Here is a 19,086-nt window from a genome sequence, read left to right as displayed (position 1 = left end):
AAATAAAACTGCACAATAATTCACATTGTTTTATTTCAACTTTCTCTGCCTTTTTCGCAGACACATTTAGCTTACACTGATCAACCAGAACATTATGACCACCGACCTAGGACTGCTAGTCAGACACACGCACGGTGCATGTTTTATCAGTGAGCGTGTTGTACTTGTGTACAATGGGGTAGGCGCGCGATCTGAGTTTGACCGAGGGCGGACTGTGATGGCCCGGATAACATTTTTGGAATTTGCACGACTTGTCAGGTGTTCAAGGAGCGCTGTGGCGAGAGTCTTGAACACGTGGCGGAACCAAGGTGGAACCAAGTCGAGCCGTCACCCCTCTTAACAGATCTCGGACGTCCCAGGCTGGGCAGACTGGTAAAACAGGACAGGCGCGGACTGAGGCTGAACTAACATCAGACTTTAATGCTGGGCAGAATACAAATGCGTCTGAACACACAGTGCACCGAACACTCCTAACGATGGGCCTCCGCTGCCGACGACCTATGCACACCACACCATCGGCAACTACGCTGAAATGAGCGCGTGACTATCGGTACTGAATGTTGGTGTAGTGGTCGAGCGTTGCATGGTCTGGCGAATCCCGATACCTTCTTCCTCATGCCAATAAACTAAAAACTTAACTCCTCCCGCACAGGCCATGAAGGCCCAAAGGTACCGACTGGCCGCCGTGTCATCCTCAGCCCACAGGCGTCACTGGATGCGGATATGGAGGGGCATGTGGTCAGCACACCGCTCTCCCGGCCGTATGTCAGTTTCCGAGACCGGAGCCGCTACTTCTCAATCAAGTAGCTCCTCAATATGCTGCACAAGGGCTGAGTACACCCTGCTTGCCAACAGTGCTCGGCAGACCGGATGATCACCCATCCAAGTGCTAGCCCAGCCCGACAGCGCTTAACTTCGATGATCTGACGGGAACCGGTGTTACCACTGCTGCAACGCCTTTGGCCATCGTGCCAATGGGAGGGGGCAAATCCGCCGTCTTCCAGGGATACAGCTTCATGATACCTATACTGTGGCACGGAGACAAGCTGGTGGCGGATCTATTGTGCTCTGGTGAACATTCACTTGGGCATCCATGAGTCCAGTGGAGTGCGTGCAAGGCACAATGACGGCCAAAGAGTAAGGTACACTGGTTGCAGACCACGTACACCCCTTCATCACGATCACGTTTACTGACAGCAGTGGCATTTTTCAACAGGATAATGCATCATGTCACGAGGCCAGGAGTGTGAAGAGTATGGAGCGGTTTTGAGGAGCGCAGTGACAAGTTCCAATTGATGTGCTGCTCCGCTTTCCACCCCCCCCCCCCCCCACTTCTCCCCAAAGGTGGACATAATGGCTATTAGGTAGGAGGTCATAATGTTCTGGCTGATCAGTGTATTTCGTTTTGGAGAGTTGGCAACATTGAAGGTTTCTTCTCGTAGGCAGAAAATAAGAACTTGAGGGGTAACATAACTCACGTACCTCACCCTATTAATTCTTAAAACGTCTTTCTTTCCTTTTTAACCAGTTTTTAGCTCTCTCCTGTGCCTGTGCTTTTCACGGGAGACAATTTCGTCACTGCCTCGATACGGCGGAGTTCTCTGGTCAGCCTACAGGTAATAGTTTTCTCGGATCTCGCGCTGGAGTGTGTACGTGTGTGTGTCCACAGCGAGGGCGACGGTGCACGGTGTGCGACTGGTGGGCGACGCCATCTCTCTAGCAGTGGGGGTTCTGTGGGTGCTGTTCACTGCGCTGCTTCGGACGCTGCTGCCCCCGCCACTACCCAAGAGCATCGCTGGCGAGGTCGCGCTGGTGAGTGTCCGTCCACATACATGCCTGTTACTTGGGCGTCTGCAAGGTGGGGCATTGGGAAATGGGAGTAGAAATAGTGATCGTAACAGAATACCAACAAATTTATAGCAATGAATCTCTGCGACTCTGCAGTCCGATTAAAATTACTTCATAGTTGACAATTCACGGGCAGGAGTGGCTTCCTCCAATCAGAGCGCTCTATGTCGCGCCTGAACCGTTCGCCGTTGCCAGACTACCACAAGAATTGGTCAGTTCAAACACACACACACACACACACACACACACACACACACACACACACAAATGGCTCTGAGCACTATGGGAATTAACATCTTAGGTCATCAGTCCCCTAGAACTTAGAAATACTTAAACCTAACTAACCTAAGGACATCACACACACCCATGCCCGAGGCAGGATTCGAACCTGCGACCGTAGCAGTCCAGCGGTTCCGGACTGCAGCGCCTACACACACATACACACACACACACACACACACACACACACACACACAAAATGATGCTAACGGCATACACTTATTTCATATATAGCACTAATAAGACACTACTGGATCATTCCCCACTAGACGCGATTCTACACTACATCTACACTTATTTTAATCACAGAGATCAGCGTACATTGGAAACGTTTCGCACATTATGTGAAGCCTAAATCTTTGAGGCTGCAAATCATCGTTGGAACTTGAATGTCAGAATCGTAAATGTAACAACTTCAGGCAACGTAGTCTTGCACTGGTTAGCAGATTAACGTGCTGTGCAGAAGGTCGTAGGATCGAAACACGGCGAAAATTATTTTATTTCTAAATCAAATCAAGAGATTTCTATTATAATTTTTTTGAATTAATTGATTTAAATGTATTTTTTTCAATTTCTAATGTTTTGTGGCGTTATTTTCATTACCATATTAACTTTTTATTTGCCCTTATTTTTCTTCTTATCGTCCTTTTCTCATTTGGAATCTGCCAGTTTCATCTATAATCTATAACCAGGTGTCAATCAGTGTTGCCAACTGATTTTCGACCATGTCCATACACAACATGTGATAAGTCCCAACCTTCACCTTGAAAGTCCCTACGGATGCCAAAGATTCTAGACTGACAAAAAAAGAACTAATCACGTATTGGGTAGTATGATTCCCCCTTTATTAAAAATTGCACCATTTTCAAATAATATATTCAACATGTCTTTTATGTGCTCACCTACGTGATTTGTTGTTGACAAGGATACTGAGTCCTCAGCAAATGCTGTCACCAGTCTTATTTCAGCAGCTCTGGTGCCCTCTTCGAGTTTAACCCTTAGCTACTATGGATGTTGACAGGAACACAGTTACTGTGGAGGGGTCTCCCAATCGCACTGTATGCTACAAACGATGGATCCATGATCACGCCTGGGATTTTCAGACGCTGGCCACCTGCTTTTATTTTAGCGACTGGGATATATGTAAGGTTAAGACAACGTCTGCAGGATCAGCAAACGTATAATTTACGTTAGTATATCTCATTTTGAGCAGACTGGCCCTGGTACTTCTAGATACAGAAGTAAGCTACAATGACGGTGTGGTCTCTTATTAGTTTCGTGAAGGGGCAGGAAACGAAGAAGCACAATCTTCCACAATTAATTTTCCCTCTGCCGTGGAGTGTGCGATGTTTTGAAACTTCCTGATAGAAAACTATGTGCCGGACCGTGACTCAGGCCTGGTACCTTGGCATTTCGCAGGCAAGTGCTCTATCTACCGATGTAGCCATCCATGCACGACTCACTGCCTGCCCTCACAGCTTTACTTCCGTCAGTACCAGTTTCCCACCTTCCAAACTTCTCAGTAACTCTCCTGCGGGACTAGCAATCCTAGAAGAAAGAACGCTGGGGGTTACTGCTGAGCGACAGACCGTTTTTAAATTATTAGGTCATTTAAACCATCACATACACTTAAGTGACAAAAGTCATGGGATACCGCCTAATACCGTGTCGGCCCTCCTTTTTCTCGGCGTAATGCAGCAATTAGACGTGCCAAGGTCTCTACAAGTCATTGGAAGTCCCCTGTAGAAATATTCAGCCTCTATAGCCGTCCATAATTGACGAAGTGTTGCCCATATTGTGCACGAATTGATCTCTCAAATTACCTCCCATAAATGTACAATGGGATTCACCTCAGGCCATCTGCATGGCCAAATGATTCGCTCAAATTGTCAAGGTTGATTGTTGGTAAGCTTCTGTATTAGCTCTCATTTCTCGAATTTCCTCATCGTGGTCGTTTCACTAGATGTATGTAGGAGGAAGTTACATGTCGCCCGATTCTTCCCGAAAAGTACTTTCTCCAAAATTTCAACAGCAAACCTCTCCGTGATGAACAACCCTTCTCTTGCATCATCTACCATTTGCGTTTGCTGAGCATCTCTGAAACGCTCTGTAGCGACCAAGCGATCCGGTCACGAAACACGCCATTTTTCGTTGGATCTTCTCTATCCACCAAATGAAGTCAGCACAGGCATTTTACTGCAGGGGAACAACAACCATTAGAAATTAAAATTACAGAGCAGCCAAAAATCACATGTCACTTTTTCTTCATATTTACTTATTTCTATCGATCACTGTGAGCGTCTTCAGAAATTACGTTGGCGAGAGCCACACATTACATTAAATTACTTATGCTACAATGGAAATGTAAATCATTCCTAAATTAACAGATTTAAATAGTAAAATTACATATGAAGCTAGTTTAGATCAGCCCTTGTACTATATTTTGACAATTCCGCTTTTAAAAAGTAGGTAAAAAAAACATTTTGTTACAGGACCCTTCCTGACATTTGAACTTAAGCGATGCAGGGATATCACAAAAAACTTAAATCTGAAGAGCTGGACAGAGATTTGAAACCACATCTTCCTAGATACAAGTCCAGTGTCGTACCTTTGGACCACTTCATTCTGTTTCAGGGATCTGGACCGCCTCAAGCTATACATCAACAGAAACACAAACAACATTTTTTCATCCGAAGGTATTTGGGTCTACCATCGACTGGTATTTCAGCATTAACTTCAACCGCATTAGAAACGCTACGGGGGACACCAATTCAACACAGGACATCAGTAGCTTTAGGTGCACTCGCTTCATGCTAACAGAAATAAAATTAATACTAAAGTTGCAACAAATAATAAGTCTCCAGACTGTTGCCTATAGTGACAAACGTCCTTTCCAACTGAGCTATCCACACAAGGCCCTCCAATGCAGCTTCACGTACGCCAGTGCCTGACTCCTACGTTCTAATCTCCTTCATTTCTAGAGTGTAAGTCCATCAAGATGTGCGGAAGGGCTCCTTTTAAGTTTGTAGAATAGAAGATAGGTATCAAGAGAAATGAAGATGCTGAAGTGGGTCAATGGTAAGAGCTTTGTCCTCGAAAGGCAAGGACTGATTTTCAACTCCCAGTCTGTCACACAGTTGAAATCTGTCACGAAGTTTCACAACAGTTCAAACTCTACGAAAGAATGAAATAGTGGTTTTGAATGAGTTTCAGTATTGCATAACTTTCCTAGCACTTTCTCTCTAATTCCTTGATGAAACATTTTTATGTTGTTGATGATTTCTAAACTGAAAGGACTAATAGTAATAGTAGATCCACTGTTGAGGCGCAGAATTTAAAAGCCTTTTCAACAGAAAACTCACTAACTTGTAGGATCTGGGACTTGAGATCTAGTTTCTTACATTCACCCACTCACTCTTATTTCTACTCGTTCTACAGTTGCTTAATTTTATTTGTTTTTATGTACCTGCGTAACTGGTTTAATTACTCCGTCAGGTAGTGGGAGCAGGACACGGATTGGGCCGCGATGTGGCGCTGCTTCTGGCCACCAGAGGCGCCAACGTCGTCTGCTGGGATTTCGACGCAGCAGCCAACGGCGACACCGTCCGGCTGATTCGCGGTGTCAGAGGCAAGGTATACAGGCACAGGTGCAGCGGGGGTTTTTAAACTCATTTGGTGCAAGTACCAATCTAAAATAATGGAGTATTAGCTCCTAGTTTATCGTGAAGTTACTGATAAATGCTAAACCACCTAAGACGCTCACCAAGCTTGTGTAAGTGGAGTACGTTTCCTCACAAAAATACATGTACGTGGTGGAATAAATTTCTTTTATTTTCGTCTACGATTTTATTATTTTAAGCAGTAGACTGCCACTAGTTGTATTTGATTGTCCAATGTTTTGCTGCAGATCTGAAGATGGTCGATCACTGACCGAACCAAGTAGTCTAACGTCAAAAAAGTTTTGCGATCGCAGACAGAAATAAAATAAATTAATTCTACACTTTCTGACTCACTGATTTATTCGCGACTGTGTTGCACCTCGTGAAACATGTACATGATACACGTGTTAATATTCTCTATATCGTGCATCACATAGGAAGGCAGCCCAGTTTTTTACACTCTGTACAACACCCATACCAGTCAATAGGAGCTGCTGACATTTAAGCCCATTTTATACACTGTGGCTTCATGTCAGTTGCTTGTGTGTAAATCAGCCGTCAGCTATGTTGTGAGTGAATCAACAGTGTCAGTGATCAAGTGACTGTGCCAAGTATGGAGTTCTAAAATTTGAGTTTGCTGCAGACTGCACATGCAGGAAAGGGGACTGTCATGCCATCTGCTAACATTGGAACTCATCCTATGTTATCTAACAGTTAAAAAGTAAACAAGGTCTCCTTCTTCTTTTTCTTGCACCTTTGTTTTGCATCGGCGCAGGGTCAGCACAGCTATTTACGGGTTTGGTGTGATTAGCGTAAGGTGTGGCCATTTGTCCTTCCTGTCGCCACGCCGTTAACTCCCCCTTCCTGGGATGGAATGCGTCCCCCAAGTTTTTGTGGATGTTGGAGACAGCAGCAGCAATAATTAGTCAACCACAGTATTATTGCACCTGGGAGTGAAGGTGCCTTTGTTGGTTTATCAGGAATTTTTATCATGGTACTTCATGAGGACACGCTGAACCACTTGACAGTATATGCAGAACTGTCTTGAAGTCATTTGATTCCCAGTGTGGTGCACTTTCTTTTGTCACCACTGTACTTGTTTACTGTGACGTCACTGCATGTTTCTGATAACGGCCACGGGAGGCCAAATGCAGTAATGTAATGGATGGTTAGTGCAGCAGCAGCAACAACATTGCAACAACAGTTACAACAACAGTAGTTTGCAACACCAATTTGCTGACAGCAAACGGCACAAGCCCCATTTGAAGATTTTGATGAGACCATGGAAGGGCGGGAAAGTTATTTACACCGCATAGATGTTTACCGGCAGTGAGGAGCTTCACAGTCTGTAGATCAGAGCATTCTGTTGCTGTCACATAGTAGTAGTTTGTACAAAATTATACAGGAATTGTGGCTCATAACAGACCCTTACAGCATTTTCAGAGCTGTGTACATTACTAACACACTACTGCACTACTGCAAATACACATGGCGGCTGCCCATTTATAGTTCAGTTAACATCGTAATCGTCCCGGGCACTCGTGTGCAGTCTGGATAGCCGACTTGGAAGGGGTTAACATGTAGTTGAGTCCTTTTGAGTCTAAAGTGTCCTTCACTGACTCCCTAATTTGCAATGTTGTGGTGTGGCTGACACCAGACAGGGCAGTACAGACTAAGCCATTAGCACATTTGGATCGGACATTACATGAGACAACGCAAACAGCAGAATCTGACAGTGTTGACTACTGCAGTATAAAACGTGTTTTCAGACGATTGGAAGGTGGCGAAAATTCATTAGTCACACCAGCAGGACGGATCCCCATTGGGGACTATTCAGGCTTCAGCAGTCACATCCTTGAGTCAGTCAGTTGTGTTTAGTAATAGATACATTTTCTGGCATCCCGACACCAGTCAGCTACAAAGAAAGAGGCCGCAGGGGACTGCTCTCAGTCATTCACTGAGTTCACCGCAGGCACAGAACGCCATCCTTCCCCTGTACTGGACTCGTCACCACGAGTGTGAAAGTCTTGCCCAGATTGTTGGTCATTATGTGAGAGGAGAAAATTCCCCTATTTCTTTGCAACTTTTTTAGCTTGCCATATGCCAGAAAATTTAGCAGCTTCTTGCAAGCAACAGCAGTGTGCAGCACCATGGGAAAAGATTACTGTGTTTGCAGTTGAGGCTACAGCCTCACTCAATCCTGGTAGACATACAGATAACAGGGTGTTACAAGAAGTTTCAATTAGACGCAGGGGCTTCATGCACTCTGATCAGTTAAGACACTTATCACCAGCTGGGGTGCCTCCCCCTTGGAGCACTCTAAGCGCCAGGTAGTACCTTATACTGGGCAGTGGATTCTCTAGTGACCAAATACAGAAATGTGGAACAGCAGCTCACACTTCTGATTGCAGTTCGCAGTTGGTAGAAAACATTTTCATAAGTGATGCTTTTATTATTGTTGGGTTTGAAGTTGTCAATAAACCTACTTTGCCTCTCAGGTACTACTGTGTGAGATGACTGGTAGCTGGTCCAAGCTCCCAGACAGAATGGCACAGCAGTCACAGCTTTGGGCCTTGCTTTTGTGTAGTTTTTCCTATGACATTCACTACAGGTCCACATAACATCATGTGAATGTGGATGCCTTATCTCGCTTGCCAGTGGGTCCTGACATCACCTTAAGACGGCAGGAGGACTTCTGTTCTGCACTGGACCAGAACGCTTAAGATACTATCAATGAATTTCCTTTGACGGCATGCGAAGTTAAGCCAGCTATGAACGAGGATTCATTCTTGCATAGAGTAATTCAAATGGTCCAGCAAGGATGGCCAGAGCGTTCTCCCACATACTGCTAGCTATAGAATATCAGAATTGTTGCATAGTTATTCAACTGTCACTGCAACAATACATTCCGCAGATGTTACATGCTTCGCTTTGGGGCATATCACTCATGAAAACACTGTCCCAGCCGCATGTCTATTGGCTAACAATTTATTTCGCCTTCGAGTACATGGAGTATGTCTGTCAGCATGTGCCTGCAAGCGCATGATCCCACACAAAAATTTTGTCCACAGTCTATGACAGAGCGTCCATGGGACCAGGTGCACGTGGACTTCACCAGTCCCTGTTTGGAAGCCATGGTGACAGACAACTAGCCTGATTTGTCATATGTTGCTCAATGTTCCTCCATGACATTGCACACTACAATTTGGGCCTTAGCTACCATTTCTGCTGTCTAGGGTGTGTCGTGCAACCCAGTCTCTGACAATGGTAGGCCGTTCATATCAGAGGATTTTGAAGCTTTCTGCACTGAAATGGAATTCAGCACCTGACCATCGTGCTGTTCTGTTTGGCATCAACCATAGATGTCTCGTGGTTGGTCAGTATGTTCAAGTTAGATCTTTACAGTATCTAGAGAAGGTGCACTGTCCAGTTTTTTGGTATCTTACCGAGCAACTCTAATCAGTCAGCGCAGTCTGGGAGAAGTGCTGCATGACAGTCAATGATGTGGTCTCTTCGACCTATAGCTACCAGTGATGCATGCCCCTGATCCGCAGGCCATGCCAGCAGGTGCCGAAAGGTTCCGTTGTCTTGGCAAACATGTTCAGACAGACACCAGGATCGATGGAAGGCATAGTGGTGGGACACCAGGGGCGACAACCTTTTATAATGTCAGTGGGTCAACAGCACCTGAGTCCTCACACATGCCTATTACGCTTGCATCAAACTGTGGAGGAGGTGCCACAGCTCAGACAAACAGGCCCAGCACCAAGCAGCAACCGTATTTGTTCCCAATGTGTTTGCCTCTCACCATGTAATTTAGCCTGTCGTGCCTCTCACCATGTAATTTATCCTGTCGCCTGTAGAAACTTGCCATCCAGGAAACCTATTTGCCTGGATTATCTGATGGAGGTGGAGTACATCCCTCCTCCTTCACTGCAGCTAGCAGAAAGTGCCTCCTCGTCCTCCCAGTTTTCATCAGTTCTCGACCCCAGTCTCTTGTGGAGCATTAGCCTGTCGCCATCCTCAGTGTCGCCCTTGACGTCGCAGTGGAGAGCACCCAGGTGGAACGATCAAGAACTCCATCATAAGTGATGTGGGTGTCGCATATAGTGGGCAATGCCTTTGGAACCTTAGCTTTTCTGGTGTAGCCTTGCAACTGCGAGGCCAGTCAAATCCTAGCTCTAGACATGGTTCAAATGGTTCAAATGGCTCTGAGCACTATGGGACTTAACATCTATGGTCATCAGTCCAGAACTTAGAACTACTTAAACCTAATTAACCTAAGGACAGCACACGACACCCAGTCATCACGAGGCAGAGAAAATCCCTGACCCCGCCGGGAATCGAACCCGGGAACCCGGGCGCGGGAAGCGAGAACGCTACCGCACGACCGCGGACTAGACATGGTACTGGTTTACTTCAGCCTATGCATTTCTGTGTGAATACTTAATGCTGTCACGCTCTCTTAGTTCTGTGTGTGTACCTGACCAAGCTTTTCTATTCCGCCCACTGCTTCGACTGAAACTCTTTGTTTGTTCACAGGTACCACACGCTGTGGTACTCTATAGTCATTCTGAGCATTATTGTGAAGGCTATCATCTCTCTACGTGAGGTATAACAGTAATATCATCAATGAATCAGATATGATAATAAGTTTATTAATAACGAAAACCAAATTCATTGTGAATGTTCTTGAGAAAGGTATGTGGTAAACCCTCCCACACCGCCAAAAACTGAAAAAATACGAAAAAAGAACAAAAATTACAAAATATTATCATTTTTACATAGAAACACATAAAACAGTACTTGGAAGTCAGCACATAGCACTTCTTTACTTTATCCTCTGTGCCTTGTTTTCATAAGTCTCAGATACAAACGAAACCCTTTTTCTACTTCAATAGAGTTGAGTTCTTCACTGCTGAAAAAATTTTCATTCATAACTTTTACCTACGTAAATTTCTATCTCTAAAAAGTGTGAGCTCTTTCTTTGTACAAGTATTGTTACGAGGAAACAGAGTTAATTTCTTGCTTCCGAATATTTGGCCTATCTTGTGGTACAACATTTATAGGAAAAGGTTCAAATCTTCATGCAACCTTGCAGTGTGTCTTGAAAAGAAAAGTAAATAATAAAACAAAAGCTAGGACGACACAAAACCTATTAGTACAGCATGTGTGAACGTGGCGAATCTGATTCACTTCAGGTGTTATCAGACTGCACCACAGTTCCTATTTCTGTGCACGTGCAGTGCCTAACATACTCGAGATTTTAGAGCTCTTCACTCGGCACAGTAAATTTACCATTAGCATCACTGATCAACTCATGGTGTGGTTGACCGTCCCAGCATTTAATTGAAATAGCTCTGGGAAATCACAGACAATCTAAATCAGGATGGTTTAAAACACTAAGGCAGCTTCAGTTAGTTTGATCTCGCAAATATAAGACCACTCTGTTTAAAAACAAGCTAAACTCATTCAGTTAAATCATTTATTATCATTTTGTGTCATTCACCATCCATGTCTGAATAAACTGCGTCAAAGACTACAAAACTGATATAGTACAATACAAATACATTGAGGTGGCAAAAGTCTTGGGATAACGACATAATCATAAATTGATGCCGGTGGTATCGCGTACAGCGTATTAAAGTGCTGTGCATTGGCGGAGTTGTCATTTGTACTCAGCTGATTCATGCGAAAAGGTTTCTGATGTGGTTATGGCCGCTCGAGGGGAATTGACAGACTTTGAACGTGGAATGGTAGTTAGAGCAAGACGCATGGGACATTTCATTTCGGAAATCGTTAGAGAATTCATTATTCTGCAGTCCATAGTGTCAAGGGCGTGCCGAGAATACCACGTTCCAGGCATTACCTCTCTCCATGCAATGGCCGATAGCCTCCACTTAACGACCGAGAGCAGCGACGTTTGCATAGAATTGTCAGCGCTAGCAGGCAAGCAACACTGCGTGAAATAACCGCACAAATCAATGGGAGATGTACGATGAACATATTCGTTAGGATAATGTGGCGAAATTTGGCATTAATAGGGTACAGCAGCAGACGATCGACACGACCGCCTTTGCTAATAGCACGACATCGCGTGCAGCGCCTCTCCTTGTCTCGTTGCCAGGTCAGTTGGACTCTAGATGACTGATACACCGTGATCTGATCAGATTACTCCCGATTTCAGTTTGTAAGAGTTGACGGTAGAGTTCAAGTGTGGAGCAGACCCCACAAATCCATAGACCCTAGTTGTCAACAAGGCACTGTGGAAGTTGGTGGTGGCTCCATTATGGTGAAAGCTGTGTTTACATGGAATGGCCTGGGTCGTCTGGTCCAGCTGAACCGATCATTGACTGGAAATGATTATATTTGGTTACTTGGAGACCATTTGCAGCCATTCATGGGCAACATGTTCCCAAACGACAATGGAATTTTTACAGATGACAATGTGCCATATCACTGGACCATAATTATGCGCAGCTGGCTTGAAGGAAGGTGTGGACATTTCGAGTGAATTGTGTGCCCCATAGAATATTTATGGGACATAATCGAGAAATCGCCTCGAGCACAAAATTTTTCAGCAGCAACACCTTCTCAATTATACGTGGCTTATAGAGATAGCACGACTTAATATTTCCGCAGAGGACTTCCAACGACTTGTTGAGTCTACACCACGCTGAGTTGCTGAACTACGCTGGCCTAAAGCAGGTCAGACACGATAATGGGAGGCATCTATGACTTAGGTCACCTCAGTGTAATGCACGACATTACAAAACAGTCACGCATTTTGAATAAAAATTTCTCGGTTTTCCAGCCGCGTCAATTCGAATAAAATCCTCGAGCTTTCGATGGCCATCTCCGCCATCGTCGTCAGGAGTTCGCTGACTGCCGGAGCTACTACGGTTTCTCGGTTATATAGGCATGATGACATCACCAGCAGCCAATCAGATCGATCCAATGTGGCGTGCGCGTAAGTCGACAGGGGCAGGTAGCGGAGCTATTGCCGGTGGCAGCACCGGTGACGTCATGTGGCGCCAGGGGCAGGCGCCACGTTTGAAGCTGTTGCTCCCGCGTCGCGCATCTGTCTTTGCTTTCTTTCGATGTCCAACACCCACCCCCATGCCCTGCTGAGTGTGTATCCCTGGTCTCTGTTGAAATTTTTGTTGTTTAAACGAATCTCGGCCGCTTCCTTTATAACGGAGTCCCAATATGTAGACGCATGAGCCAACTCTTTCGTATTTTCGAACTGTATTTTATGTATGTTTTTTAGGCAATGCTCCGCTATGGCCGACTTGTCAAGCTCCCTTTGTTTTATATGGCGCTTGTGCTCAGTACAATGCTCCGCAACCGTGCGAATTGATTGTCCAATACACATGCTGCCACATTCACGGGGGTACACCATACACACCGGACACTCGAAGAGCTTACGCGCGCACGCCACATTGGTTCGATCTGATTGGCTACTGATGATGTCATTATGCCTATATAAGCGAGAAACCGTTGCAACTCCGGCAGTCAGCGAACTCCTGACGACGATGGCGGAGATGACCATCGAAAGCTCGAGGATTTTATTTGAATTGACGCTACTGGAAAACAGAACGTTTTATTGATGTATGCCGTCGCGAAAGACTCCGAGGACACACAGTTACGCATTTTACTATAGATACATTTCATCTACCATTTTTATTTTAGTTTTATTACAGATTTACTAGTTTTAGAGAAAATTCAGTTTCCTAACAGTCAAAAAATCTCTTGAAATTTTTTCTTGAACTTCTGCAGTGGTTGGATTTGCACCTGTTATGCCATGAATGGCAACAAAATGTTGCATACAATATTGTCAACATTCTGCTGTGCTGTAAGGGTCCAGCTATGAAAAGAAATGGGTCCACAGATCGTCAGTCTGGTTGTTGGACGACAATGAGGATGGTGTCAAACTATTATGGCCATCTCCAGACACGTCTGACTGGAGTAGACCTTTCTTCAGTGATGAGTCTGCTTTGAACTGAGCCCGAATGATCATTGAAGAAGTGTCCAGAGATGCCCCAGACAGCGGTGGAATACCAGCCTGACTGTCTCCCGCCACATGGCATGACAGCCAGGAGTGATGGTCAGGCATGCAATTTCTTTTCATAGCAGGACCCCTTCGGTCGTCACCTGCGGCACACTTACAGCATACCGGTACGTCGATGATATTCTACGCCCTGTTTTGTTGCTCTTCATGGCAAATCATCCTGGGCTAACATTACAGTAAGATAATGCCTGCTCGCACATGGCGAGAGCTTCTGCTGCTTGTATCCCTGCTTGCCAAAGCCTACCTTGACGAGCAAGGTCACCAGATCTCTCTCCAGTTCAGAACTTTTGGACCATTGTTGGCAGGGCTCTCCATCAAGCTAACGATTTTGACGATCTGACTCATCAATTGGACAGTATATGGCACGATCTTCCTCAGATGTCCTCTTGAGGAATATCGTGCCATCTACTGTCCAATTGAAGCGTTAGAGCCGGTCGCTGTGGCCGAGCGGTTCTAGGCGCTTCAGTATAGAACCGCGCTGCTGCTACAGTCGCAGGTTCGAATCCTGCCTTGCGCATGGATATGTGTGGTGTCCTTAGGTTAGTTAGGTTTAAGTAGTTCGAAGTCTATGGGACAAAAGACCTCAGATGTTAAGTCCCATAGTGCTTAGAGCCATTTGAACCATTTTTCTTGCGTTAGATCGTCAAAATCGTGCTAAAATGCCAAGCCGAATAACTGCTTATGTAAGGGGAAGAGGTGGACCAATGCGTTTCTGGCTTGCTCTGTTTATGAAGCTCTTTCTCTTGAGTAAAACATCCCACCTTTCTGAAATTATAATCATTCGGTTGTCTGTACATGTACAACACATTTACTGGTACCCGTCCCACTCAGTTGAAACCGTGGTGTGTCTAATTTTGTCTTGTTGTTGTTGTTGTCTTCAGTCCTGAGGCTGGTTTGATGCAGCTCTCCATGCTACTCCATCCTGTGCAAGCTTCTTCATCTCCCAGTACTTACTGCAACCTACATCCTTCTGAATCTGTTTAGTGTATTCATCTCTTGGTCTCCCTCTACGATTTTTACCCTCCACGCTGCCCTCTAATGCTAAATTTGTGATCCCTTGATGCCCCAGAACATGTCCTACCAACCGGTCCCTTCTTCTTGTCAAGTTGCGCCACAAACTTCTCTTCTCCCCAATTCTATTCAGTACCTCCCCATTAGTTATGTGATCTACCCATCTAATCTTCAGCATTCTTCTGTAGCACCACATTTCGAAAGCTTCTATTCTCTTCTTGTCCAAACTATTTATCGTCCATGTTTCACTTCCATACATGGCTACATTCCACACAAATACTTTCAGAAACGAATTCCTGACACTTAAATCTACACTCGATGTTAACAAATTTCTCTTCTTCAGAAACGCTTTCCTTACCATTGCCAGTCTACATTTTATATCCTCTCTACTTCGACCATCAGCAATTATTTTGCTCCCCAAATAGCAAAACTCCTTTACTACTTTAAGTGTCTCATTTCCTAATCCAATTCCCTCAGCCCGATTTAATTCGTGTACACTCCATTATCCTTGTTTTGCTTTTGTTGATGTTCATCTTGTATCCTCCTTTCAAGACACGGCCGGCCGGAGTGGCCGTGCGGTTCTGGGCGCTACAGTCTGGAGCCGAGCGACCGCTACGGTCGCAGGTTCGAATCCTGCCTCGGGCATGGATGTGTGTGATGTCCTTAGGTTAGTTAGGTTTAATTAGTTCTAAGTTCTAGGCGACTAATGACCTCAGAAGTTGACTCGCATAGTGCTCAGAGCCATTTGAACCATTTTTTTTCAAGACACTGTCCATTGCATTCAACTGCTCTTTCCAAGTCCTTTGCTGTCTCTGACAGAATTACAATGTCATCGGCGAACCTCAAAGTGTTTATTTCTTCTCCATGTATTTTAATTCCTACTCCGAATATTTCTTTTGTTTCCTTTACTGCTTCCTCAGTATACAGATTGAATAATATCGGGGATAGGCTAGAACCCTGCCTCTCTCCACGCCCAGCCACTGCCTCTGTTTCATGCCCCTCGACTCTGATGACTGCTATCTGGTTTGTGTACAAATTGTAAATAGCCTTTCGCTCCCTGTATTTCACCCCTGCCACCTTTTGGATTTGAAAGAAAGTATTCCAGTCAACATTGTCAAAAGCTTTCTCTAAGTCTACAAATGCTAGAAATGTAAATTTGCCTTTCCTTAATCTATTTTCTAAGATAAGTCGTAGGGTCAGTATTGCCTCACGTGTTCTAACATTTCTGCGGAATCCAAACTGATCTTCGCCGAGGTCGGCCTCTACCAGTTTTTCCATTCGCCTGTAAAGAATTCGCGTTAGTATTTTACACCCGTGACTTATTAAACTGATAGTTCGGTAATTTTCACATCTGTTAACACCTGCTTTCTTTGGGATTGGATTTGTTATATTTTTCTTGAAGTCTGAGGGCATTTCGCCTGTCCCATAAATCTTGCTCACCAGATGGTAGAGTTTTGTCAGGACTGGCTCTCCCAAGGCCGCCAGTAGTTCCAATGGAATGTTGTCTACTCCCGGGGCGTTGTTTCGACTCAGGTCTTTCAGTGCTATGTCAAACTCTTCACGCAGTATCGTATCTCCCATTTCATCTTCGTCTACATCCTCTTCCATTTCCATAATATTGTCCTCAAGTACATCGCCCTTGTATAGACCCTCTACATACTCCTTCCACCTTTCTGTTTTCCCTTCTTTGCTTAGAACTGGGTTTCCATCTGAGCTCTTGATATTCATACAAGTGGTTCTCTTCTCTCCAAAGGTCTCTTTAATTTTCCTGTAGGCAGTATCTATCTTACCCCTAGTGAGATAAGCCTCTACATCCTTACATTTGTCCTCTAGCCATCCCTGCTTAGCCAGTTTGCACTTCCTGTCGATCTCATTTTTGAGACGTTTGTATTCCTTTTTGCCTGCTTCATTTACTGCGTTTTTATATTTTCTCCTTTCATCAATTAAATTCAATATTTCTTCTGTTGTCCATGGATTTCTACTAGCCCTCGTCTTTTTACCTACTTGATCCTCTGCTGCCTTCACTACTTCATCCCTCAGAGCTACCCATTCTTCTTCTACTGTATTTCTTTCCCCCGTTCCTGACAATAGTTCCCTTATGCTCTCCCTGAAACTCTGTACAACCTCTGGTTTAGTCAGTTTATCCAGGTCCCATCTCCTTAAATTCCCACCTTTTTGCAGTTTCTTCAGTTTTAATCTACAGTTCATAACCCATAGATTGTGGTCACAGTCCACGTCTGCCCCTGGAATTGTCTTACAATTTAAAACCTGGTTCCTAAATCTCTGTCTTACCATAATATAATCTATCTGATACCTTCTAGTAACTCCAGGAGTCTTCCATTTATACAACCTTCTTTTATGATTCTTGAACCAAGTGTTAGCTATGATTAAGTTATGCTTGTGCAAAGTTCTACCAGGCGGCTTCCTCTTTCATTTCTCTCCCCCAATCCATATTCACCCACTATGTTTCCTTCTCTCCCTTTTCCTACACTCGAATTCCAGTCACCCATGACTATTAAATTTTCGTCTCTCTTCACTACCTGAATAATTTCTTTTATCTCATCATACATTTCATCAATTTCTTCACCATCTGCAGAGCTAGTTGGCATATAAACTTGTACTACTGTAGTAGGCATGGGCTTCGTGTCTGTTTATAGTAGCTTACCCGCACTCCTATTTTTTATTCATTATTAAACCAACTCCTGCATTACCCATATTTGATTTTGTATTTATAACCCTGTATTCGCCTGACGAAAAGTCTTGTTCCTCCTGCCACCGAACTTCACTAATTCCCACTATATCTAACTTCAACATATCCATTTACCTTTTTAAATTTTCTAACCTACCTGCCCGATTAAGGATCTGACATTCCACGCACCGATCCGTAGAACAGTAGTTTTATTTCTCCTGATAACGACGTCCTCTTGAGTAGACCCCGCCCGGAGATCCGAATGGGGGACTATTTTACCTCCGGAACATTTTACCCAAGAAGACGCCAACCATACAGTAAAGCTGCATGCCCTCAGGAAAAATTACGGCTGTAGTTTCCCCTTGCTTTCAGCTGTTTGCAGTACCAGCACAGCAAGGCCGTTTTGGTTAGTGTTACAAGGCCAGATCAGTCAATCATCCAAACTGTTGCCCCTGCAACTACTGAAAAGGCTGCTGCCCCTCTTCAGGAACAACACGTTTGTCTGGCCTCTCAACAGATACCCCTCCGTTGTGGTTGCACCTACGGTACGGCCATCTGTATCGCTGAGGCACGCAAGCCTCCCCACCAACGGCAAGGTCCGTGGTTCATGGGGGTAGGATTTTTGTCTTAGAGTTTATTTTAATTTTTGGACTCAGGACTCATGAGGAATGCACTCAGATGCTTTACTGAAAGCAATCAGTGTGTGTGCGCCCCAGCCTCTCTCTCTTCATATGCCAGCTTTATGTTTTTTCTTCAAGAAATCCAGAATTGCTGGTTACAAAGCTCATTCAACCTTGAAAAACCTTTTATAAAACTTCCTATTGACCGAACTTGTTGCGGCACGGAGCCTCCTCCTACTGCAGGCTACGGGGTACGCAGTGGACGCATCGAACCGCGACGAGGTGCAGGTGGCAGCGGCGCGGATGCGGCGCGACGTGGGCGTGGTCACGCTGCTGGTGGGCGGGGCGGGGGCGCTGGCGCCACGCCTACCGCTGCTGCAGCAGTCGCCGGAGCTCATCGAGCGCACAGTGGCCGCCAGCCTCTACGCCCTCTGCTGGGTCAGTCTTCAACATTAGATCACTCGTTCCCCCTCACTATGGATGTATCTATACAGGGTGAACATTTGTAAAACCACCAAACTGCAATGACGGATTCCTGACTGGAAATGGAGGAAAAAAGGTCCTATGACCATGTGTCAGGAAATGCATCGTTGCCGTGGTAGATAACACTGATGAAAGAAAGTGCCTCTGACCTAGTGCTGTGTCTGTAGCTCAGAGATGACGATTATGCAGACTGATGATGGCAGTTCTGATAAAGGAAGCTTCCTCAGTAAAAATTACAGATGACAGAAATCCCACAGTTCTGATGGTCTAGTGCAAAAACTAACCATGCTGGCGGGCCACTTGCCTGTAGCTTGTACTAGGGCTTGTCTCAATATCCTCTAGGACCCAGTCCCCTAAATCCGGTGTACACACAGTTCGCCGCTTCCTTGCAGGTTTGTCAGTCTGACACAACCCATGATGAGTCAA

At 45.0% G+C, this 19,086-nt stretch overlaps 1 protein-coding gene across 1 annotated transcript in view; it reads left to right on the top strand.

The window, feature by feature from the left end:
* Positions 1-18,510, top strand: part of LOC124777220 (17-beta-hydroxysteroid dehydrogenase 13-like) — a gene marked incomplete at its 3' end in the record, with an annotated part of 34,065 nt that extends 15,555 nt beyond the window's left edge. Inside the window, exons 2-4 of the mRNA XM_047252543.1 lie at positions 1,670-1,812; positions 5,623-5,760; positions 18,421-18,510. Coding sequence (XP_047108499.1) covers positions 1,670-1,812; positions 5,623-5,760; positions 18,421-18,510 — 371 coding nt within the window. The remainder of the gene's footprint in view (positions 1-1,669; positions 1,813-5,622; positions 5,761-18,420) is intronic.
* Positions 18,511-19,086: the final 576 nt, after the last annotated feature.

The sequence above is a fragment of the Schistocerca piceifrons genome, chromosome 1, assembly GCF_021461385.2.
Source record: "Schistocerca piceifrons isolate TAMUIC-IGC-003096 chromosome 1, iqSchPice1.1, whole genome shotgun sequence".
NCBI classification, from domain to species: domain Eukaryota; kingdom Metazoa; phylum Arthropoda; class Insecta; order Orthoptera; family Acrididae; genus Schistocerca; species Schistocerca piceifrons.
This window is presented reverse-complemented; position numbering and strand designations above follow the sequence as displayed.